This window comes from Rousettus aegyptiacus, unplaced genomic scaffold, assembly GCF_014176215.1.
Source record: "Rousettus aegyptiacus isolate mRouAeg1 unplaced genomic scaffold, mRouAeg1.p scaffold_m13_p_17, whole genome shotgun sequence".
Taxonomy (NCBI): domain Eukaryota; kingdom Metazoa; phylum Chordata; class Mammalia; order Chiroptera; family Pteropodidae; genus Rousettus; species Rousettus aegyptiacus.
This window is the reverse complement of record NW_023416292.1, coordinates 12,084,775-12,111,189: the sequence shown is the minus strand read 5'-3', so window position 1 is coordinate 12,111,189 and position 26,415 is coordinate 12,084,775. Positions and strand designations below refer to the sequence as shown.

Sequence of the window (26,415 nt, the reverse complement as noted above, 5' to 3'; positions counted from 1 at the left end):
GCTTTTCATTTTACTTCCAGATTGTATCTCTGAACTGTGTGTAAGGTACGATTATAAAAATGACCTCCAGTGAAATAGAAGCCAGCCAGGATGTCGCTCACGGTCCCTGTGGGACCCACTCAGCTTTATGTTTGTGTAGAGAGCCACGCCTCTCTGGGGGCTCAGAGTGCTGTCCCATGTGGACCAGGGGGAAGGGGAGTTTCTAGAGCATCTCTGCTCTGCCTCTTTCCTTTTCTTCTCCAGGAACCAGAACATCCCCTCCCCCACCAAAGGCCTTTGTTCAGGTCTCTATCCGCTCAGCTGCTCCTGGTTATTACTGTTGAGTTTTGGTTCGGCATCTTAACACCCTTCTCTTTTTCCTCCTACCTTTTTAATATAGGTGATGCTTTTTGGAAAATTTCTTCTCACTACCATAACCCACATACTTATACATATTTCACACTTATTGTTGTAGATTTTAGTTTTATCTTTGTCTTTTGCTTTGTGCATTAATTTGTCAATTAATTCAACATTTCTTAATTTTTTTTTCTGCTGTGCGAGGGTGTTTTCTTCTAACTTTATGGTCTTATTTTTTATTTTGATTTAGAAACAGTTTTAAAATCTTTTAGTCTTTGTTTCTTTGAAGCGTCAGGTTTTTTTTTTTTTCTTTCCCTTCTTCATCGCCTTGTTTTCTGATCTTAATTTTATTTAATTTTCTACTTTTTTTTCCTAAAAGTCCATTGCAGGATTTGGGGGTCCCATTTTCTCTCACCCACTACACTTTCTTTTCTGGGGACCCATCTAGATTAGAGTAACTCAGTTGATATATGGTCACAAATAAACCCTACCTTACAGAACGTATTTTCTGTTTATTTTTTAATTTGAATATAATTAGCATAGGATATTATGTTTGTTTCGGGTATACTACATAGGGATTTGACTTTTACATACCTTACAACGTGATCACCACACTAAGTCTAGTAACCATCTGTCCCCAGGCCCCCTTACCACAGTATCATTGACTCTATTTCCCCTCACCTTTTTCGCTCACCCCTCCACCCGCCTCCCCCGTGACGACCATCAGTTTGATCTGTTTCTATGAGTCTGTTTTTGTTTTATTGGTTCATTTGTTTTGTTTTTTTAGATTCCACATGCAGGTGAAACCATATGGTATTCGTCTTTGTCTGACGTTTCACTTAGCATAATACCCTCTGGGTCCATCCATGTTGTCGCAAATGACAAGATTTTTTTTTTTTTTTTTTTTACTTCTGAGTAATATTCCATTGTGGTGTGTGTGCGTGTGTGTGGTATAGATGGATACTTAGGCTGCTTCCCTATGTTGGTTATGGCAAATAATGCTGCAATGAGCATGGGGTGCATATATCTTTTTAAATTAGTGTTTTTGGTTTCTTTGGATAAATACCCAGAAGTGGAATTGCTGGGTTGTATGGTAGTTCTGTTTTTAGTTTTTTGAGGAATGTCCATGTTTTCCATAGTAGCTGCACCAATTTGAAGTCCCATCAACAGTCCACGAGGATTCCCTTTTCTCCACATCCTCACCAACATGTTATTTGTTGACTTTTTGAGAATAGCCATTTTGGCTATTCAATGAGATGGAATGAGGTGGTATCTCATTGTGATTTTGATTTTCATTTCTCTGATGATTAGCAATGTTGAGTATCTTTTCATATGTCCATTGGCCATCTCTATGCCCTCTTTGGAGAAATGTCTCCATGTCCTCTGCCCATTTTTTGATCAGGTGTGTGTGTGTGTGTGTGTGTGTGTGTGTGTGTGTGTGTGTTAGAGTTGTATGAGTTCCTTACATATTTTGGATGTCAACTCCATATCAGATATATCATTTGTGAAAATATTCTCCCATTCAGTAGCTTGTTTTTTTTGTTGTTGTTGATGGTTTCCTTCACTGTACATGTACAGAAGCTTTTTAGTTTGACAAAGTCTCATTTGTTTATTTTTGCTTTTATTTCCCTTGCTTGAGAGGACATATTCATAAAGATATTACTAAGGCCGATGTCAAATAGTTTACTACCTGTTTTCTTCTAGGAGTTTTATGGTTTCGGGTCTTACATTTAAGTCCTTAATCCATTTTATGGTATTGTAGAGTGGTCCAGTTTCATTTTATTTCTTTGCAGGTATTTGTCCAGTTCTCTCGTCATCCCTTGTTGAAGAGGCTGTCATTGCTTCAGGGTGTATTTTTGCGTCCCTTGTCATAAATTATAAGACCGTATAAACCAGGGTTTATTTCTGGGCTCTCTCTTCTGTTCCATTGATCTAAGTGTCTGTTTTTGTGCCAGTACCATGCTGTTTTGATTACTATTGCTTTGTGGTATAGTCTGAAATCAGGGAGTGTGATACCCCCAACTTTGTTCTTTCTCAAGATTGTTGGCTATTCATGGTCTTTTGTGATTCTATATAAATTTTAGGATATTTTGTTCTGAGAAGAATGCAAAAGATATTTTGCATTGAATCTGCAGATTGCTTTTGTACATTTGTTTTGATGGAAGAATGATCAGATCCTTAGAAGAGCAACTTCAAGTTTTAAAATCTCCATTTTTGAACATGTATGGCTATTATATTTTGAGCAGAAGCCATCATAAAGCATGCCATGAACCAGAAGGGACTGCTTGGAACAGTCACACCAAGGGAAAGGGCTCTCTACAAAATGCCCTTGATTTTGTCTTAGTGAGGAGCTGGTGATGACTTCAGGAGAATCTTCCTGCAAAGTTCTGGTACCATTTTACACACTAGCCTTTTCCAAGTTATTTTACAGAAGATGGCCCATTTCTCTCATGTGAGGACCAGGGAGGCTCCTCTGGTTTGGAGCAGCCCCAGTTCTTCCTGCATCCTGGGCCTAAGAAAAGCTGGCTAGAGTTGGGGTCTGTCTTAGGACCTCTTAGGACCGGCAGTGGGCAATTAGGACGCACAAGTTAGAACTTCACAAATGGGTTAATTTCACTTTCCTATCCTGGTCTTTGCCTGTCACGTGAAAGACAAGACACACACAAACCTGAAGGTCTTTTTTCTTGATCTCTTGACCATGTCGAAGGTGTTCTTTCACTCCTTCAGGGTTGATCGGGTTTATCAAGACCATGCCTTGGTCTACTTTCAGAGCCTCGGTCATATTGCTCGTACTGCTGACTTCTGACAACCCTCACCCCACCCCGCCCCCAACACACCCTTGTTCCTTACTCTGTGTTGGGATGAATTTACCTCCTCTTAGAGAGAATTTACCTAACTATTAGGGTTATTGCCTCCATAACCCTTCTCTGATTTAGTTGGGACCAATGGGCCAGTCTTCCTCCCACTTGGTGGCTCTCTGGCTCTGTTGCCACTGAAACCCACTCTATTGAAAATAACTCAGCTCCGTGAACTTGAGCAGAATTAGCAGCTTTGAACAGGACGATGTGGTGGTAGACACCCAAACCTCAGCCTCTAGTTTGGCTCAGTGTTCCCAACTACAAACCAGTTTCAACATCCTATCCTGTATGAGTTCTAATCTTTTCTCAGCCTTTGCAACTTTGCTGTAGACTAATGGATATGTGTTTAGCTACATTAGCTACTAACTCTTGGGTGGCCATGTGAATAAATGGTTCCCTGATGTAATTTCAAGTGAGGTGAAATATGGACATGTCCTCATTTCTTTCATTAAGCTTTTTTCTCTAAATGTTTGGTACCCTCGGGGTTAAGCAAGAAAGACAAAACTTTTTTTCCATTTTAAGTGTAGTTTTGAGTTTTATCAACACATCGAAAGGTGAGTTCCATCGCTTCCCTTGTGCCCCTTTGCAGTCAACCCCATCCCTACCTGAGGAAGCCATCGGCATGTCTGCCTTCCCTGTGCTTCTCTTCTCCGGAATGCTATATAAATGGAGCCCTTTTAAGGCTGGCTTTTCACTTAGCATAATGCTTCTGAGATCCATCCAGTTATTTATCGATACTTCATTCTTTTTATTTCCAAATAGTATTCCATTGTATGGATTGAATTTATTCGTCCACCAGTTGGAAGGATGCTTGATTTGTTTTTGGTGATTAGGAATGAAGCTGCTGTATTCACACAGCACACATGGGTTCCTGTGTGAACGTGTTTTCGTTGCACTTGGATACTTAGGAGCGGGATTACTGTGTCAAAGGGTATTTAACTTTCTAACAGCCAAACCTTACCAAAGTGACCTTACAATTTTGTAAGTCCTGTAGCAATTCGAGTTTCATTTGCTTTGCATCCTAACCAGAATTGGGTATTATTCAGTTTTAATAGATGTGTCATTTTGCTTCTCACATTTTCTAATATGATAGCATCTTTTCATGGTCTTATTGGAACCCATTTATCTTCTTCATTGGTGTCTTGTTCAAATTGCCCATTTTAAAATTGTTTTATTGAGTTCTGGATTCAAATCTTTTATTAGATGTTTTCTTTCAAGCCTGTACTTTAAAAGACTTGGTACCACTTTGGTTTAGACAAAACACTTGCTCAATGTATAAGGTAGATCTTATGAATGGCAAGTATCCTTAATGGATAGCTGGCCATTCGGTAAGTGCCTTTAAGCTTTTAATATAGCAACCTTTATTCTTAACTTGCTGGTTATTTTGCTTCATGAATTTCATCCTCTCAATTCAAGTTTGGTATCCTATATTTTTTCCCAGGCTAAAATTACATTATTCCCTTTGCTCTGAGCACATGTGTAGCTACCTGTTCAGACATGCCCCTTTCGATTCTTAAATTTCCACAAGACAGCAATCCTATACATACTCAACTTGATAACTGAGCTTTTGCTTCTCAATTATTCATCCCCAAATAAGTGATGGAGCTATTAAGTTTAGCTTACTTTGCTGGCCTTTGTGCTAGCAGAGTGGAGAATCCATGCTATGTGCAGGGATATATCCCTCTTACTGCTCAATTTATCATTCTAAGACTCTTGAGAAACTTCTGGTTTATTATGAAGGAAATTGGTGCTTCACAGTAATTCCTTTCTAACCATTGGTTTTTTCTTGATTTTAAAAAATTAAGTAAATTTGACATGTTACTTTGATTCTTATATACTGTAATGATTGCTGTGGTGATATATCACAAAATTATGATACGATATCTGTATTCATTATACTGTGCATTAGATCTCTATGGCTTACCAGTTGGTACAAGTTTGTACCCTAAAAACACCACTCCTCTTACCTTCCCCCCATCTCCTGGTCGCCACCATTTTACTCTGGCTTTGTAAGTTTAGCCTTTTTAGATTCCATATGTAAGTGGCATGCAGTATTTGTCTTTATCTGACTTATCTTGCTTAGCATAATGTGTTCAAGGTCCATCCATATTGTAGCAAATGGCAAGATATCCCTTCTCATGGATGAATTAACTTATTTACAGGTCTCCTGATTATACAGGACGAAATTTGTGGCTTGGCCTTACTATTTAAGATTCATATATTGGTATTTCCTTGTTTTTCTTTCATTTTTACACCCAGTTGATTTACTTGTATCTTATGTCTCAGTGAAAGGCTATTCAAATCCCCTCCCCAACTTTTTTTTTTTTTTGGAATAAAGTAGGATACAAATACATGGCATACTATAGAAACTGAATTTTCCATGACTTTTACTCTTTTAAGGCAACTCTGATGGAGTTGCAAAAAACTAGACTCTCCTTTGCCTACTTCAATTTTAAGAATTTTGAGGTCCAGAGATTATAGGGTGCATGCCTAGGGTACTAGGCAAGGATTCTAGCATCGCGGGCCATTCCCAAGTCCAGTTTTTCCTAATATGATTATGTAAGGAATTCCAAAACATGTTGAGTAATGAATGGTAATGCATGTATGCTATACTAGAAGCAAAAATCAAAGCCCTACCTTGAAAGTCATAAGAAAATTCACACCCGAGGTATAACCAATTGTTCTATTAATTCAAACAGGTGATTTATAGTTTTGCTACTGTTTTAGGAATCTAATATATTTTATGCATTATAACAACTGATTGCAAAGTGGTTATTATCTGTATTATTTCTAAATTACTCCAAAACCCATACTGGTAAAAAATATTCTTTTTAATTGTGCTGAGGCTATGCCACATTTTCTCCTTCCCTCAAGAAAACATGTACCTTTTAGATGTGGACAAACAGTAACAACTCATCACTGAGCACTTTTTTTTTTCCTTTATGGAAGCTTCATATATTCAAAACATACTTAAAAAAACATTTTAGCCATCAAACTACCTGCTTGGCATCCATGGTAATACAGGCAAACTTTAACCCAAAGTAATTTCACATCTTATTTACAGTAAGTGTTACTTAGGAACTGAGAAGTAATTTCAACGATTTTACTGCTGAATCCCCCAACTAATTTACCTATGTTAAATAGAACATATACAGAGCCATTTAAAAAACAATTATGTTAGGCACATACGAATCTGCCAACCCAGTTTTTGTTCAGAACCAGCAATAGATAAAAGTCAGGACCTAGCCATCGGGTAAACTGATTCTTTCTTGGTGTCCTTATTTCAGATGTAAAAGGCCAGATGAATACTTTTTTCACTAATATCTTACAAAAAAATCACTAACAAAAAAGTTTCCCCAAAACTTTTAGTAATGAGTACATAGATAACAACATTTAGATACTAATCCCATGGTGCAAGCGTTTCCTGCAAAGTACCTTTAATATGTTTGCATCAGCAGCAGGCATTAGGATGCGCTAATTTTGGCACCATAAGTTATATGGGTAGCACTACATGTTAGATCCCAAGTCACCCCAACCAATATTTATCCTTATGAGTAGAAAAACTGAACAAAAACATAGTTCTGATAAAGGCTGCATTCATAAAGCCAATTGAGGGCTGCCATTTGGGATGGTTTTGTTAATGATAAAAACAGGAATTATTTAGAAGATGAAATACTTCACTGTCCTTTACTGTGAATATATTAAGTGTTTTGCTATATAAAATATACCCTCAAAAAGTCAAAATATTTAAAATCAATGTTCCAAAAAAAAAAAAAAAAAATTACAGCTATGTTACTGTTCAGTTCCATTCAAATGAACAGTGATACTGCATTCTCAAAAAAAGTTGTAGCTGAGGCAAAAGCTTAGAAGTTTGCATTCTGGGTGTGTAAAAGAAACACCTCACTCTGCATACTGTTAAGACTATCACTCTGCTTCAGTAATTTGAGTCCATCACATCTCATTTCAACAGGTAAAGCACTCTGCTGAAAATATAAAAAGTTATAAAAGGCAATCCTAAAAGATTAAATCTTGGTAGGCATGTCAGCTTTCTTTTAATAAAAACTAAAATAGTCACTGCCATCCAGTTAAATAAGTCTCTTGTCAGAGTGTTCCAGTTACTGAAAAAGGGCCCTTAAAAACCCCAACTGCCTGTATCTCCAAACCCTACTTACCCCCTCTCTTGCCCCACAATACACATTTGGGGGAGGGGTCATATAATGTGCAAACTGGCAAAACAAATGTGGAGGAGAGGGGACTTCTTGAAATGATGTGCCCAATCGATTCTTGGTTTATTCTTTTACAATATCAACTTCCGAAAAGTAAAATAACCAAAGTAGTCCTAAAAATACACAAAACAAACCTTCATCTTTGCATTCCTTTCCCAACACAAAAAGTATGTACAGCATGTTTAATAATATGCAATATGCAAAAGCTTTGTGTTGCTGTTAGCAACATCTATACCCACCCACCCTCCTTATTCACAAGTGTACCTCTACTGAACACAATTACATCACTAAGCCTGTTAGTTTGAAAGAATCTTAAATTTGTTAAAACTGGAAGATCTTTGTATAGGGGCTCCACTCATTTGACTCGAGGTTATAGACTTCCACCGTGTTCAGAAATTCATTGCCGTCGAACCCTCCCACGGCGTAAATGGTGCTCCCTACAGTTGCAATCCCAGCATTGCTCCTTGGTGAAGTCATGTTCCCCATCATCTTCCATTCATTCCGAGTTGGATCATACATCTCCACACAACTGATGGCATGGGAACCATCGAAGCCGCCACCTACAAACAGTTTGCCTAAAAGAGAAATGAAACAAGGTAAATCTGGAGGATAAATACAAAAACCTAAATCTGTCTTTTGCTAAAATCGGTGGTTCTTAGAAATGCCTCTTCATTCTACAAAATATATTAAAAGCCTACTAGTGTGGCAAGCACTCTCTAGAGGCTGGGGATACAAATGGAATAAAATGGATAAAGACTCATTTGCTCATGGAACTCGGGCATTTAAAGAAGCAGGGGCAGCTTCTAACCAAAGTGCAATTCTCATAATGATTCTATGTAACAGTTGCTGTTATTGCCACTTCACAGATGAAACAAGGCACAAAGAAGTTGGACAACTTGCCAAAAGACACGGCTTGTAAATGGCAAACCAGAAGAGTTCTGTGTGCTGGAAGTTTTGTATTAGTTCAGTATGTAAGAACTAGGAATCAAAAGAAGTTATAGAAAAGAAGATTTCAGATAACTGAACATTTTCTACAGCTTTCCGACTACATGTTTTTGGTGAAATCTTTTTGAAAAAAGAATTATGGCTGTGATCAAATATACATGCAGAGCAGTTAATAGTTATTTTCAAACAGAAACATTAGCATTAAATTCACTAGCTTAGAAAAAATTTTCTCAAGATTCTCAAATTCATCATTTTCTCATGATTCTTACTTAACCTACCTGTATCCATGTAAGTCCACACTTAATGTTGTCAGTAGGTTCTGAGACTTTAAGCAAAATGATATACAACGAAACCGATTTTACCAGAGGCTAATTGATATAAACAACAGTTTTGAGTTCCTATGGTATCCTATCATGAAACGATGTTATTCGGGGGCCAGTACTTAGGAAAGAACTGACAAAGCTCACAACTGAAGACCGCTGGCCAGCAGGCCACTTGCTGGTGCGTCTACACACACGCTGTCACCCACTGAGCCACAAGTTTACGAAGATTCTGCTTTGGTTCCAAACCAGATTCATTATCATAGTTATATAATTTAACATTATGTAAATAAACCAGATGTGAAAAGAAAGTGTGTTTATATAAAACAATATAAAAGTTTACTGCCTTGGAAAGACTTGTTAAAATAGTCTAAAAGTTTGCTTCCAATTAGGTGTACAGAGAATAAAGCCTAGATATAGATGATTGGCACTTATTTTGTTTTGCAAATCAAATTCTTTAAATTCTTGCTCTAAAACTCAAAACTCCAAGGTGATGCACTATGGGTATGGTTTCTAAAAGGAAATAACTTAGAACTTAATTCAGCGAACCCATCAAAAGATTGGTGAATTAATATATTTATGTTATATTAAGTACTGAGTCTGATTAGAAAAGACATTTTTAAAAGAAAAACCACCAATCTCCACTGCATCAGAAAAGATGGCTGCTTCTGAATTCTTAATTATACGAGCATAGTTTTCAATGACAGTCCCTTGGAATTTTAGAACAAACCCCTGCCACTACCTAACTCCTCAGCTCTCCAAATCCCAACACTCACCGTCAAGCACAGCTACTCCAGCTCCTCGCCTGGCCACATTCATGGGTGCAATTAGAGTCCAGGTGTTATTTACAGGATTGTAACGTTCTACTGAATTCAGGCAATTCCAAGACTCTGCACCCCCAATTATGTACAAATAACCACCAAGCTCACAGACTGCAGACTGGTGTCTACCTATAAAATCAAGTCCAAACAAAAACATTATCTTCCAAACTCTTGAGTGCGTACTGTACATACAGTTGATTCAAGTCTTTTTCAAAGACAACTTTAAGGGAAAAGAAAATCAACTTACGAATGTTAAGTGGAGCACAGCTGGTCCATGACTTTGTTATAGGATCAAATACATCACAATTTTTCAGTCCTTTCTGACCATATGGATCAGAGCCACCGACAATGTATAATTTCCCATTCAGAGCACACACTCCTATGTGAGTATGAAATAAGGTTATATATCGACGGTTATCATATTTCAATACTGATTACTTCCCAAGAAAAGCATTATCACCTGCATTACAACGGTTAGTTCTTAATTCTGGAACAGGAATCCAGTCATCTACGTTTGGATCATACATCTCTCCACAGCTCAGGTCATCTGAGTGGCCATTCGATCCACCAACCACATAGAGCTGGCCCTATGCCAAAAGTGAGAGATCAGATTTCCATCATTCTGAAGCTCAGAGGAAAAGTTAAATATGGGCTGCTTCTTCCTGCAACATAATGCACTTACCATAAGTACAGCCATTTGAAATCGGGCTCTTGGTGTTCTCATGGGAGCAAGAAAGGACCAGAGATCTGTATGTGGATCATAGCATTCAACTGTTCGAAGACATTCCTCTCTGTTATAGCCACCTGGTCAAAGAACCATGAAGATTCATGTTCAAAATGTTAAACTGGACCAGAGTTTCTGATCCAAAATGGTTTAAGTAATCTGCACAATGAGAAAATTTTTACGCACAAACTTAATGCTACATTATTTGATGTTTTTTAACTAAGTGCTTATAGTAGCTATTCATACTGAACATGACATTATCAGTATGAGAAAACCGCTTAGTCTTGGCTTGAAAATTGAAGGGAATGATTTACCCATTTTATACATTTTTAATTAGACACAGACATTGAGTCAAAGGTAGACAATACAATATTTCTCCGTCTTCTGAAATGTAGTAAAGTGGAATGCTAAGGAAGGCATATTGAACCTTCTCTTCAAAGGTCTGCATGTCACACGCAAGTGTAAATAAGCGTCCACTTAAAGGCTTAGCTAGTTGAATGTTTCAGACAAGAAATCACTCGTCCTTGTTCTTACCTGCAGCTATGAGTTTGCCGTTCATCTCCGCTGTCCCCAGGCCAGACCGTGCGTAATGCATGGGAGACATGGGCTTTTCAATGAGCTCATCTGGTTGCATCTCGAAGCTTAAACTTTTAGTCAGTTTTGGAGTACTTGTTGGTGAGCTCTGTGGGCTGTTTCGCCCATGGAGGAAAATTACACAGAATACACCATCCAGCACAGCCAGGCACAAGTAAGTGTTATCTGTAAAAGCAGAAGAGTTCTGTTTAAAATGCGGTTAGTATTACTTTTGGTTGCTGTGTAATCCTGAATTAGACTCCAGATTCCAGATGGGAACGATCTGCTATTGTTTTCCAAACTTAGTTGCTTCTGAGTTTTTCCCTCAAATCGTCAATTTAAAAGTATTAAGTGGTTCCTTCTTAGGAAATAAACTGAAGACAATCCGATAAGTATAATACACTTACTTGAAGTCTTTTCTGAAGCAACGATTTTCCACTCATGCTTAGGGCTTGGTACAGTAGCATTTGGAGAAGAGAGACATCCAGTGGAACTGCTACTTATCTGCTTATGGCCATTCTCACGTGGTGGCTTTTTCTGCAAAATCAAAAGGCAGCTACAGAAACCTAGCCAGACACCATCCTTGGTGCACCCTTGCTCCTGAGCTATTCCACAACACTGAAAACACACCTAGTATCCTTCACCTGAGTATGACATTTATTGCACGCCCAAATTTAATACAAACCAACACTTTCCAACTGACAAATTACTGGCGTGCATCTATCTCCACTTAATAACAAAAACAACTACACTTATACAAATTGCCTCGTCAGGAAAAGCTCAATTTAAACAATTTAAAAAAATATGTTGTGGGTCAAGTATCAATTCCTCAATAGAGGGAAAAAAAATATCCCCAAACCCATAATCCAAATAAGCTCATATACTCTTTATATTAAATACAGAATCTTCTAGAATTAACTTAGACATTTGACCCACTGTCTCCATAAAACAGTCAACTGTCAAACCTAACTAGATTATAGACTGGTATCCTTCACATAATGCCAGTAAAAGTGAGCAGACATGATATCCATCAAGTCTCTCTGAAAGTATTTTACAGGAAAAAAGTGGTAATTACAAGAAACACTTAAAAAATTATGGAATGGTTTTCCAGACAAAACTACATTAAAACACAAAAATAAAAACTAATTAGAAGTGAAATACTAAAAGAACTGAACATTCACAAAAGTAGAATACACAGGAACACTGAAAGAGGTCCCACCTACCACCTTCAGTGCCTGGCTAAGCCTGCCCATCCCTTATTTTAGTCCCCAGGGCCAGAGCCACATGGGTAGATAGTATTTTTAATGAGAATTTCTGTTTCTAGGGAAGCAAAAAGCCATGTAACATTGAAAAAGACTTTGGTAGTTACTTGAGGCTGTGAAAAAAACTATTAAAAGTTTGATCTGGGACATTCAGCAAGTGTGATTACAGCCTATGTAGGCTATTTTGAGAAAGGGCAGAGAACACCATGTTAATGGTTACTAAGTCCTATTTAGACATTATGTACCTAGGTATTATTAGGTACTTTATTCACATCATTTTTAATCCAGTGAGGGCAATATTACCTACCCATTTTGTAGAAAAAATATTGAAACTCAGAACATATGCATTACCTAGGGCAGTACAATTAAAATATTAGAAATTCTGAGTATAAAGCCACTATTTTTATACTATGACAGACTATGTCAAAACCCCAACCCAATTAGTGGGAAGAAGGGGATCCAAGGTATCACAGACTGATGATACTTACAATAAGAGATTCTATCACAGCAAGAAAACTGTCCTAATGTAAGGACTAAACAGAAAATCAATGTGAAAGAGAAAGGCGCTATACAACGAAGACTGTTAGTGTTGTATGACTAACAAGCCTCATACGGAAACGGTGGTTAACGCCTTTACATTCCTTCTGGAACGTTTTTAAACAATCTTTTAGTCTCCCTTATCTCCAAACTTTCCCAAACAAACCTTTACCACCCGGCCCACCCCACAGTGGCCCACGCTTTCTTTGCCTGCGTGTCCCTAGGGGTTAGTCTTCCAGTGACATCTCAAGCTGAGTTTCTTAACCTTAATACTCTTTGGAAACTATAATCTACTCAAGGCTACTACTAGGTGGCTTCCTAAAACCAGTGTGGCACTGTAGGAGAGATACCCCTAACCTTCTTTTACATGGCTCCCAGAGAATGAATTAACACAGCTGACGAGTTATTCGGTCCTCAAACTCCCTCCTCCCATGTTAGCTAGCTTTAACAACACAACTTGATTCTAATTGTCCTGCCTTTCTAAGGGCTTCTCAACCTCTTTTCCCATTCCTGAAGTCTAACGTGTCCCCTCATCCCTTTAACTTCATCTCCATTCATGGCATCCCCTTCTAAGGAATCCCACTTACTCTCAAATTCTTCCTATTTCTTAATTTTCCTAATCTAAACAATTAAGGACTACTGACTCAACCTTTGTAACTATGACTATCTAAAGTCCATCCTCCTCCTGTGTGCCCTTAGATCAAAGCCCTCACTTTTTCACTTGAACTACTGCTTGTAGCAGCCTACAAATTGGTCTCACAAGCTCTAATCCACCTTCTGTACCTGGATGTAAAAACAGAAGGGTTTAATCCAATCGTTTTGCATTAAAGTAAAAAACACAAACTTGCTGGAATCCCATGACCCAGAGACTGCCACCTGACAAGTAAATCATTTGTATAAACTATGATTAATATGCAGACCTTCACTATATAAAAATACCATAATTTAACCAGTACCCCTTATTGTTGGAAAATACATCTGTTCACATCTACTCCCTTGTGTAAAATTTTTTTGAAGTTCCCCACTGCTTGTAGGAGTGTTTACCCCACTCAGGTGGCATTTACCCACTTTCCCAGTCCTGTGACCTGCAATTTCAAGGGTCTCATCCTTGCACAGACCTCCTTTGCTATCTGACACACTTCCCTCTATCTGCTCTGCAAACTCTTCTGAATCCTAAGATTGTTCAAATGTTGCTTTTTGTGAACATTTCCTGGTTTCTCGCCTCTTGACTCCACTATGCCCTCCCTATGATGCCTTTGGTAGACATCTCTTATAAGTCTGTACCGTTTTACCTACGAATAGGTCCTGAAAGTAGAAAGTGTCTCTTACACATGTTTGTGTCCCCATATCTACATTAGTGCCTGACAATCAGGTGCTCAACCTTTGCTTTGTTGAAAGAATACTTTTTTAAAAATGTTAAGATGTTTGGAATTAAGAGGGAAAACACCCTAAATGTTTAAAACACACAAACATGAACAAAGTTCTCAACTCAGACCCAGTAACTTTTTCTGAAAATAGAGATATTCACCCACTAGTAACACAGAACACCTAGTAACATCACCATATAGAATACCGATTCTATCATTTATCTTCTAATTAAAGGAAAACAGCCCTTAAACTAGGTTAATTCAGCCTACTTTATATTTTATCCTTCACAAATACACTGTTAAGCTAAAGGCCAAAACAGAATGCATACTGTATGGTCATTTATATCAATTTCAAACACAGGTAAATGAATCTGTTGTTTCTGAAGTGAGGATAACGGCGTCCTTTGGCAGTAGTGTAGGGCAGTGATTGGGGAGGGGTAAGAGGAAGGTTTCCAGGATGCTAGAACTCTCTTCTCGACCCAGGTAGTGTTTAAACTAGGGGGTTCACCACGTGACACTTATGATTTGTGCACTGCACTTTTCTCTATGTCATTTGTCCATTAACAAAAAGGTTTATCCTGAGATTTTAAAAACTTGGGTCCAGCTGTCATTCTTGTTGCAAACAATTATTTTTCTAACCAAATAATTTCTATATTGCTTCGTCTTATTTGCTTTTTCTTACTACTTATAAATCCTACTGAGAAAAAAATCTAAGTGGGGTTTCCTAATTTGTTCATTTCTTTTTATGTAGCAAAAATGGTAATAACCTTAAGGTATGCTTTTCTCCCAAAAATGTTTGTCTAGTCTTATCAATGAAATTCTTCCACTTTCCTTTATTAAAGGAAAATTTCATTATACTATAAAATGCTCTAATCAAATTTTAACCTGAGGTTACCTCAGATGTGTAATGTGTACCTGCACAAACTGAATGTGGTCATCATCACTGCCAAACACCTCAGCCTGTCCATCTAGTAGGTTCCCATCAAGCAGCTTGTGATCAGCTGAGTAGTACAAGGTTTGAACCTGCAAAACAGCAACAGAACACCCATGTGGCTACTGTCTCCATGGCTACTCCACTAGTATGCAGATCACACAAACGCCTCAAGGTAACCTCCAGTGTGCTTCTTCAGCTTCTTGACATCTTATTCTGGCAGGATCCCGAAGTAAAGAAAATACATGTCATGGTTGAAAAAAATTGTAAACGCAAAAATAAAATACAGAATCTTCTAATACTGGCTGAGGAGTCCTTGGCTTGATTGGCGTGAAAGAAATCTTCATTGTTTTTCATAGCTTCTATTATACAGCACTAAGAAAAAAAGCACTAGTACAATATATAGGGTCTTAAAGATATACATATTTACAATAAAATACTGAATATGGTTTACACCTTTGAAGACCAATGGTCTAATTTGCATAAACATTTCTGTCCTGTAGGCAATGTCAAAAACAGATGAAAAACAAATTCAAAAATTCAAACAAGTTATAGAGAGACTTCCCTTAACAGATGCAAATACATGGCGAATGCATCTGATTTTCAAGTGGGAAACAACATAGAACTTAAAGATCACCTGTTAAGCCTTTTTTAGAATATAAGGATAACAATATTTTTAAAGGCCTAACAGATCTGGTAAGCCTTTAGTGAATCTGAAAGGCTTATGTGGAGTGATAAACTCAAGGCTGCTCCACAGCTCCATCCGCATATATTTAATTCCCACCATTTGTCCATTAATTTTTTTGTGTGCTTCTTAAAAGGAGCCCAAAGTTGAGTGACGCTATGCATGAACAACACCATTGAAAAACACAAAGCTTTAAAAAAAAAAAAAAAGATAAGAATCCTGTAAAGGAGTAAACACCATTAAATCATCATCGCTCTCTGCCCACAGCGGATTTTTCTTAGGAGAACTGGGGCAGGACTGCTGCTTCTTTACGTGTCAATACACTTGAGGTTTCTTCTTGTTTCTTCAGTCTTGGGTATCCTAGTTTTGTTAATAAACCTATGGGGAGATAAATCAATGGGGAGGAACAACCATTAGAAGCTTTTACCTACTTGTCAACTTTAAAGCAAAAACCTGTGAAGAAAAATTAAGAATCTACAGAAAATTTCAGTACCACCTCCCATTTCTAAAGCAAATTACATGCTACTTAAAGAAAGTTAATAGCACATAATAAGCAAAGAAATAAAAATAAAAAAAAAGAAAAAAAAAAAGAAAAGCAGAAGACCAAACTGAACAGTTCATTCAGCTCACCTGGACACCCCCCCTGTTTCTCAGCTTAGGGGTACCTATAGCAAAATTTAAATTCTTTAGGGTCATGGTTATAAAATAAAAGTGAAAGGGAATCCTTCATGTTATAGCAAAAAAATTCTTAAGAACTGTTGAATCCCATTTACTTTAAAACTAACCTCTTCCATCAGCTCCTCCAGACTGTCTCCATTCTCCCAGATGCTACGCTGCACCCAGTTGATTACCTTTGTATACAATTTGCCATTGCTGGGCAAGCAAACGTTATCTTCCAGCATTACCTCCAACTAGGGTTGAGAAAAACAATAACACATGGATCAGTGAGTACTGAACCTCTCATTTTCAGCTTAATCCTCAATTTCAAAATAAAGCTGTCACAGATGTTCAGTTGCATTCCATGCATTTACTGTAATTTGTGAAGAAACCAGTCGCCCAAAAACAAAGATAGTAAACAAACTGGCAGGCGGAAAACCATCACGCTCCTAAAAATAATACCCTTTTAATGTACTGTCTTTTTTGTAACCATCACTCGTTTGAAATACTGACAAAGATTCCACGCCTGGAACTAAGTACTATCTATCTCTTTAGAGATTTTTACTCCTTACCTTTAGCCGTGGAAGTTTAAGAAATTCTTCCTCTTCTGAAATTTGTAACAAATGCTCCTGAATATAAGCATCAACCTTATTCAATAAACGGGAGTCTCCCATACAACTTGCGAAGTTTCGGTAAGAGATGCAGCTGGTTACATCCATTCGAGATAGTAGATAATCGCCACAAACCTTGGAAAACAAATTGGAGCACCAATATTTCAAATATTTCATTTAAAAGACATTCAATACTCAATGTGTAAGTATTATGTGAACATACGAAGATGAATCAAAAATCACCGCCTTAACATGAGCTTAATAGTGGGCAGAAAAATGTATACAAATGATACTCATCAAAGAATGCCATACAAATATGTAAGTTGTTTAAGGAAAAAAGCAATAAACTAAAATTCTATGATAATGCATGTGAAATGTTAAGTACTATTTCCAATGAGAATAATCAGACAAGGCTTCATGAAGGTAATATCCATCTGAACTGGGCTCTACATGTGAGATGATGGTACTGAACGCAGATAAGGAGTAGGGAATTTATTGCAAACAATAGTTTGGCTGGAACAAAGGACAATTAGGAAATAATTCTGGGAAAACAGCAACCACATTAGGAGGAATCTGGCGCTAACCTCAGGGGTATGTGCTACAAACCACCGAAGGATTTTTAAGCGGAGGAATTGCTATTAGAGGAGGGGCCGGGAAACCTTTTCTTTAAGGGCCAGACAAGTAAATATTTTAGGCTTGTGGGCCATACCGTATCTGTCACAACTACTCAACTGAAGGTGGAAAGCAGCCATGAACCATACGTAAATGAAAGCTGGCCTGAGGCTTGCAGTTTACTGACCCCACAGTAGAGGATTCAATGTTTTCTCATATGAATTATTAACCACTTGTCAATGGCATTAAATTCTAGAAGGAATACTTTTAAAGAAAACCAGAAATATTTTAATTCATGCTATCAGATACTGACAACCTGCCAGAGAAGACTACTGGAAGAGCAAGATTTTAGCTCATATTATCTGAGACGAGGTGTGACCTTCCTACATTATTATAGCCACATAGTTTAAAAAGCATATGCAGTTCTCTGGGGAGAAAATGATGATTTCAAGTTCTTGAGACTAACAAATGTCTTATGAGAAATTATGCATCCTAATTGATGTAACAGTACTACTTGTATATTACTTCGGGTACTCTACCTGCTTTACTCTGTCCATCTTCAGCTTTTTGGCTGCAGAATAAACATCTTTCACTAATTCCTTATCAGCTTTCAACCTATTACGAGAAAGTTATTTATCATTTAACATACCAAAGCCTTAAAACAGAGATACTTAATCTAAGTAAATTCAGAGAAACTTGAAACTTCTTGATGACATTCCCTAATTATGAGTTACTCCAAAGAACTTACTGTGCAGTGTAGGCATAATTCAACAGGACTTCGACAGCTTCTGGATTGAGATCATCAAATTTAACATGGGAAACTCTGTGAGGATCACTATCACTATTGAAGATTTCAAATAAATAGGGACTGCAGCAAGCCAGGACTGCTCTGTGTGCTAACATCTCATGGCCACAGACCTGAAATTATGAGGAATTAAAATCAGAAATACTGTGGACTATGTATTTCTCTAGCTAATTATCGGATCCTTTACCTTACATTTCTTTTTTAAAGTTATTTCATTATATGCCTCCTATGAACAAAAAATAAGAAACTCCAAGATCCTACAGCTTTTAGTAATAATAAAAAAAAATCAATTCTTTAAGTTTGCAATTCTGAAGTTTTAAATACCTGCAGTCGAACATCACAGAACTGGCCACTTTTCCTCAGGGCGTTTAATTTGGCAACAGAAGACTCAATGAAATTTTCATCTTCGAACATTAAATATCCATTGGGAATCATTTTTCCTTATAAATTTAGCTAAAGGGCAAAAAGAAGCTGAGTTATTCTACTTGTGAATGGTGGTTTTTATATTCTAAAAGGTAATATATACTATCTTTATTTTCAGATGCCATCCTATCTACACCAAAAATTTAATCATGCAGAAACATTACTGAAACAACAGTGGCATGGAATGTTCAAGTCTTCATATCCCTATGCTCTGGTCCTAAGTCTTTTTAGAGATTCATATAGTGGTGGGCATCTCAGCAATTCTGGCCAGGTTTCTATGCCTATTAGTACAATCACTGTGAAGGGAAAGAAATGTAAACCCAGCCCTGCCCAAACCTATTCCACAAGCAACCTAAAAGCCTGGAAGGTTCTGAAGTGGTCATCCCATGTAGGTTTTTCCTTTATTTGGGCTACATTCCTTTACCCACAAATGAGAAAAACTGATACATAAGATTAACTTAAAGTCTGTTCCCTTTTCAAGTTTCATATGTTCCAAATATAAAAATCTATGAAAGAAACATATTATTTTTGTAAAAACTCCATTTCCCCTTTTCTTGTAAACAAATGGTTTTTTTGGTTTGTTTTTTGTATAGACTAATGGCTAAACAAAATGCATCATTAAAAAGCAGCAAGGGGAGATTGTAGTTTGAAGTAACATTTATTTAAATTCAAAACAGAAAGGAAAAATTAATGACTTTTTTTTTCCCTCCTACAAATGATTACTGACTTCTCTGCCTTTTAAGAAATTATGAAAGGCCATTAATGTACTTGACACAGTCTTCAAGAACAATGTCTTAATGCTGCTCAGGGCAATGAATATTCACTTACCTACTATAACGGTGAGAAACTTATTTCTGGGATGTCTTAAATAATCCAAGGACCAAGGAGTGTGAAAACTTAGCACTTCGTTGAGGTATGAAGACAGGTGGCTGAACTGAAGGCAGAGATGTCTTAAGCTCTAATGGTGATTCCAAAACTATCAGGCTTGAAAATGATGTAACCAAGTCCTTAAAAGCTATAGACATGAATTTCTTCTGTGATAATCATGCATCATAATCTGTAACAATTAAACATTTTAGATATTCAAAATGATCAAAGATGGTCATTCATTTAGGTAGATCAGATCACAAAGTCCTGATCGTAAAGAGATTTTTGAGGTAAATCGTACAAATAGAAAAAGTAACTAATACAAATGTACTTACATATAAACATTTTTCATTTAACCTGTAACTACTTAGGTGATCCAAAAAAATCCCTTCCCCGAAAGGCAGGAGCTAATAATAAGTTTCTAATATTCTTTACTATTAGATACTAATTAATACAGAAACATGTGATCAGTCTGTTTTCACCAGCCAGCAAGCAACCTCTGGGCACTATTCCCAGACATGTACACAGTGTTACAGTCAACAGATACGCTGTTCCCCAAAATGTGCTCTGTCCTTCCCAGCCTCTGTACCTTTGTTTAAGCTGTTATGTCTTGTTGGGATACCCTTAATCCACAGCCTCTACACCAAATGAAATCTTATCTCCACTGAGCCCTGCCAAATCCCCCCAAGTAAGAAGTGGTTTCTCCCCACACTGAACCCTCTCTGAAAAAAATGTGTAATCTTCCAGCTGGCCTGTTCTGGGTTGTGCTTCTTTATACCTGCTTATATTCCTTGATTTGAGGTCCCTTAAAGAGGCAGAGCCTCTGTCTTATTTGTCTTTGTATCCATCCCGCCTACCCACTACCAAAACAACTAGCACAGAAATTTGAATATAAAGATTTACCTGAACTGCCATTACACTATTAATTCAGGAAACCAGAACTAAGTAAGAAATTATTTGAAAGGTGTGCACACTTTTAAAAATGGACATCTTAAAATTACCCAGATTTTCCTTATACACCATTCATATCCACAATTCTGACTCTAACGATTATGTTAAGGTGACTAATCACTTAACCCAGGACCCATTGAAGGCTGGTCAAGTTCTAATTTAACAAACCAACTGTGTTAAATTCAACATGCACAATCTGTAAGAGAGTGGGATCCCATACATCCTACCAATACAACTTAGGTTTTATTTCAAGGAATCCTGAGTATTCTCACTCAGGATAGGATTGTTATTAATGTTTACGCCTGCAAAGAAACTATATCGTATCGTTATGTAATAATATTGATTTCCTCTGCTCTACACTTTCATCTAGATTAGTTAATTCCGTGTTTCTTAAGAAAGCAGTTCTAACAAAAATGTTTTCCAACACAATTCTCTACACATACAGAGAACACACAATCTTAAAGAAACCTTCAAACATTTTTACCCTAGACCCAGCTCAAAATAAGAAAATCTTTGTATATCTGGTATATATAATAGGGTGGTCACCCCACAGGCACGGTTGGTAACTCACTTCAATTTCCTAAGCTCTTAAAACAAGAGTGTGTGTGTGTGGGGGGGGGGGGGCAGGGAGAGCCTCCATGCAAATTATGTTGACATGATATGGAGATTTATAAATATTTTAAACTTTGACCAGTTTTATTCGGTATTTACTTGTAAACCAGTCTTGATCCAACTATATAAAAATGGCATCTATATTTAATAAGTTGTAAGTTCTACCTTAATTTTAAAAAACAAATTTGTACAATATTAGCTTTGCAATACAGTGAGTCCCGCTGCCTCTAGTACTTGATGTTAATATGAACCTCATTACTTAATATCTACTTCTCAGTACAACCTTACTTGATTTAAACACTAGCCCAAGTCCACTTGACATTTAAATTAATGCAGCAAACTTATTTAATTCAATTACCGACCTACTCTCACCCACCTCCAAGTTGAAGGGGGGGGTCATATCAACTCTGGCTTGCAAAAACATGTCTTTGAAAGTTCACATTCACTTTCACTAAAGTAAGCTTAGGCAAATTGAGAATTTTAAACTATTCCAAAAATTCAGTAAAGATCTTAAGAGTTGGTCTATGAAACTCAAGCTCAATAACTGGTAGAATAAAACTACCAGGAAGAACTTTTTTCTTTGAAAATCCAAAACAAAAGCCCCAACATCCCAGTTTTATATAAAAGTATAAAACTTAGAATTCCGTTTGATTTTTAAAATATACATTTGACTAATCCACTTTTATCATTTAAAATGGGGTAAAATACAATATATTCTGGTAAATATACTTTAGTTTCTTCTAAGGCCAATGCAAGAAAAGGGAGACAGAAGGCTCATAAATGAGTAATTAAACTTCTTTAGTAACACGGAGAAGTTCACAAGTTACTGTAGCCTCGATTAGCTTAACTAAAGTACAACTCAACAGGTCTCATCAGAGTTGTAAAAAAGGTAGGCACAGTATCACCTTTCTCCACATTTTTCTTGGGCTTTCAAAGAGGGGCAAGATAAAACCTTCCCATCAAACTTTCAAAGCGTCCTTAAACTTGAAGGCAAATTACAAACGTTTAAGCTTCCAGACAATCTTTTGAGAGCAGCCAACTCATACAAAACAGCAATCAACTCCATTTTTTAAGGACAGACTTTGTAAATCATTAGAATCCTTTTAAAACCAGAAGTAACAGATTTTATGGCTTTCCAGTGTCACCTCTGAAAATACTATCACCATCCTCCCATATCATTAGAATTCCAAAAAGCCTAACAGTCACTTTTAGTTTGCTGAATGCTAAAAAGTAGGAAGGTAGGGAGAAATGTGCTTTGGGGCATTAAAAGAAAATATAGTCCGACCATGGACTGGACTTGTTCGACTGTTAAAAAAAAAAGAGTATTTCAAGGCTTCCAGGGTTGTCGTTCATTACTTCTAGATAGAAGATCCACACAAGAGTCCTCAAAGGCTTGATTTGAAGCCAGGGTGTTCTAATCCTCCAACACTAACAGACATTAGGAAACAAAAACGCGCGCGCCCTTTAGACATCTGATTTCTACTTGCTATAGTTCTGAAGTGTCAGCTGTCTCAAAGTAGTGGAGAAAAGTAAATCTATTTCTACGGTATTTGGGGTTCAAGTTCCCCTACATTCACCTTTCAATCTGATACTACCCGATACTCCCTAAGAGTTTACAACCAGAAACCCATTGCAAGATGATCAGAAGGCTGAAAAAAGAGCTCGCCGATTTTTGTAAAAAAGAAAGTGGCGAACGCCCCTGAGCGAGAAGAGCCGCGCAGCCCCAGGCCTACCTCCGCCCGCGGCGCGGCCGGCGCCCACTCCGCAGGCTGCGAGGCCAGGCGCCCGGCGCCTGCACACCCCCGCCCGGGATTGGCCGGCCCCGCAGTCACTCAGCGCTGACACGTCAGGGCAGCCGCTCCCTCCCTCCTCCCGCCCCCTTCTCCCCGCGCTTGGCAAGAAAAGCGGGCAACGTGGAGCGGGAACAAAGGACCCCGCGGCCCACGGCGATCAGGGACGCGGTGCCACCCCACCCCAGGCCCAGGGTACCGATGCCGCCCGAGGCTGGCTCCCCGCCCACATGCGCCAGGTCCGGGGAGCAGAGTACAGACCTGGCGGACCCACACTAGGCGTCGGTTCCTGACAGCAGGAACGGAGATTCCCGCGTCCTCCTTCCGGCAGGTCATCCCCACCCCACGCCGCCCTGACCCAGGCTCCCGAACAAGAACGTGTCGTTCCTCCCGCCCCGCTTCCACGGCCCCGGCGCTCTCCGAGGCTGCCAGCTCCCGCCCGCCACCGCCGACGCGACCTAGCAACCATGGCAGCGGCCGGCCGCGCGGCGCCGGCGCCTCGCCCTCCGAGAGCGGCGGCGGCGGCGGCTGGAGGGTTACTCCCCGCGGGACCCGGACACCGCTCCGCGCCTCGCACCCTCTCGGCGGCCGGCGGCGCCATCCCTCAGATCGGATCCCGGCCGCGCCCTCTTCCTCCGCCACCGTCCGTGGGACCAGCGCGTCTTACCTGGTTCATCTCTGAAGAGATGGAAAAACTCATCTCTGGAGCTTCGACGGGGAGCAGGAGGAAGCGGGCGGGAACAGGCCCAACGGAAAGCGCCTCGAGGCCGCGGAGGGGGTAACCGATCGAGCGGGAGAACGCGCGGTCAGTCCACGGAGGCTGCGAGAACGGGGGGAGCGCCAACGGGAGTTCGCGGGGACTCGCTCCCTCGCTGGCACAGTCGCGCCGAAGCAGCAGGCGGAGAAACTGCGCCGGGCACCTCGGAGCGACCGACCTCCACGCGCGTCCCGGAGACACTGCCGCCGCCGCCGCCCGCTCGCGCCTCACCCCCTCGCACGTCACCACGTGCGCCGTCGCCGCCGCCGCCGCCGCCGCCAACGCCTCCCGGCGCTTCCGGCTCGAATCTGTCAGCGAATCAGAGGCGAGCACCAGGAAGATGCGGCTCGCCGCCCCGCCCACCCCTCGCCCCGCCCCGCCCCGCCCTTCTCCTTCGCCCCCTCTGGTTCCTTCCTGCACAGCTCAACTAGGTCAACGCAAGGTGATCCCTGGGAGAGAGGCGGTTCTCTGGGTGCGCCTCCTTTTACTTATCGCGTCGTCGTTCCTCCTTCTCTCGCCCCGCACACTTACTTCGCCCTTTTGGACTGTTCCGCAACTGGTTCCCTCCAGTCGTCCTCACCTGTTCTGTTCCCCCTAGAGGCACAGTAGCCAGAGGAATCAGATCAGGGAGATTAGATCTCGTCAAGCTTACATGTAGGCAACTGCTCTTGACTGGAGCTGGCCACAGTGTACCTTAGAATCTGTAGTTGGCCATCTGCCCTTACTTCGCTGGCGGGTGGTGGTGTGCGAGGAGGAGGCCTGGGGATTGTGAAGAAGAGAGAGGCACCTGAAGAGAAGGGGTGAGAGGATTCAGAAACTTTGGAAAAAACTATCAGGGAGGTCAGAGAAGGCATAACATCATTGAGTCGGTTCTTTGCTGGTCTCGCCCTCTTTTGGAAATAGAAAATAGCCTTGAGAATTGATAGTCCCTCTTCTAACCTTCTGGGGCCTTTTAGACCAGATGCCCAGCTTAATTATCCACCCCACCGCCTTACCCCAGGAGGCAAACCTGTTGGGGGGGGGGGGGGGAAGCGTGATGTTTACTAGGCTCTTGACAGCACCTTTATGTGACTAGAGGGCACATTGGAAAGTTTCCCGGAAGGAAGGTGAGGGGCTGTAGAGAGGTAAACTTGTTCAGAGTTTGGCAAAGGCTTCCAGGTTAATGTGCTGCCAGCTTATCCTGGTTTGGGGAGGGCACTCCAGTGGTCTAGGCCTAACCTTGTTTGTAGTCGATTGCTCAGTTAATTTGGAGACATTTCTTTGTGAACACTTCCTACCATTTTTTTTATCATTAGCTATTTAGTTTATGCTTATGAGAGCAGAAAAAAACAACGTTGGAGCCTTTCACTACAATAGAAGCTTTACAACTTTATATTCTAAAATGTTGAGGCAAGGAGACTTGTTTTCTTTTTCAATTCAATTGCGAGAGGAAAGAGGAGCTAGGGTATCTTAAAATGATTCATGTATCTTAAGAAGAAAAAGATTGACATTTCCACTGGATTCTTGTGGTGTTTTTGTCTTTTGGTAACCAACAGCAGTGTTCCCTCTTACTGCAAATGAAACTACTGGAGTATATACCTTTTAAGTTTTTTTAATACCATGGGCTTCATCCTTTCAGTAAGATGTTATGAATTGCCCACTTGGGATAGGCACACGATTGTATGGCCTGTTAGACACATAATCCTACTTGCTGAACTCTAAATAGTGCCTTTGTGACCTGAAACAGTCAACTTTTCTTAAAGCTACAGTATAGTCATTCAGTACATCTTTGCCTTGTATGGAATATATTTATATATTACCTTCTTTATGGCTAATGACATAATTTATGGATTCTATTTATCTTCCAAGCAACTCTAGACTTAAGCCTATCCATCCAATTACTATATAATCCAGATGAAAACTTAAAAATGGAACATGGTAGGTCATTTTAACTTTATAAAGCAACAACTTATAAGATTTTGCTCTTAATATTTAAATTAGACAAAACATATTCGAGAAGTTCTTAATGAAAATGAAAAGTATCAACTATTTTATGTCAGACATCAAGAAAGATAAATTAGGAATTGGTGTCAATTTACAATCTTTCCATTTTTTTTCCTGTGATCCAGCTTCAAATGTCAGCCCTAAATTCTGACTTTATTTATTACATATTAGTTTGTTAAAACTGTTGTAACAAATGACCACAAACAATCGTTTAAATCAGCAGTCCCCAACATTTTCAGCACCAGGGACCCGTGCTCCAATGAGAATCTAATGCCTGATGATCTGAGATGGAGCTGAGGCAGCGATGCTAGTGCTGGGGAGTGGCCACAAATACAGATGAAGTTTTGCTGGCTCACCTACTGCTTTGCGGCCTGGTTCCTAACAGGCCACAGACCAATTTGGGTCTGTGGTGCAAGGGTTGGGAACTCCTGGTTTAAACAACAGAAATTTATTGTCTAACAGTTCTGGAGGCTAGAAGTATGAGTTCAAGGTGTCTACAAGGCTGTGCTCCTCCTGTAGGTGCTTGGGAAAGGGTCTGTTCCAGGCCTTTCTCCTGGCTTCTGATCAGTCCTTGGCTTGTGGCAGCATAGCTCCAATCTTTGTATCTTCCCGGAACGTCTGTGTCCAAATTTTCCCTTTTTGTAAGGATACCAATCATATTGGATTAGGGGCCCACCCTAACCCAGTATGACCTTATCTTAACTGAATGCGATGACTATTTCCACATAAGGTCACATTTTGAGGTACTGACGGTTAGTACTT

At 39.4% G+C, this 26,415-nt stretch overlaps 2 protein-coding genes across 2 annotated transcripts; one reads left to right on the top strand and one right to left on the bottom strand.

Annotated features, from left to right (window-relative positions):
* Positions 1–6,004: 6,004 nt before the first annotated feature.
* Positions 6,005–23,970, bottom strand: LOC107511310 (influenza virus NS1A binding protein). The gene is made up of 15 exons (XM_016145622.2): positions 23,581–23,970; positions 19,522–19,750; positions 18,595–18,723; positions 18,214–18,383; positions 18,005–18,080; positions 16,815–16,988; positions 16,371–16,496; positions 14,885–14,992; positions 11,211–11,340; positions 10,765–10,989; positions 10,189–10,310; positions 9,967–10,093; positions 9,754–9,885; positions 9,462–9,635; positions 6,005–7,995 (listed from the first exon to the last, which is right to left on the bottom strand). The coding sequence occupies exons 3-15, from the start codon at positions 18,703–18,705 to the stop codon at positions 7,742–7,744; spliced, it is 1,929 nt and encodes a 642-aa protein (XP_016001108.2). The 5' UTR covers positions 18,706–18,723; positions 19,522–19,750; positions 23,581–23,970; the 3' UTR covers positions 6,005–7,741.
* On the top strand, positions 20,699–24,686 carry LOC118612964 (formin-like protein 3). Its single transcript, XM_036235279.1, is given in 4 exon segments — positions 20,699–20,709; positions 22,832–23,108; positions 23,210–23,452; positions 23,454–24,686. Coding segments are annotated over 4 exon segments (1,179 nt in total). The 3' UTR covers positions 24,102–24,686.
* The last annotated feature ends 1,729 nt before the right edge of the window (positions 24,687–26,415 follow it).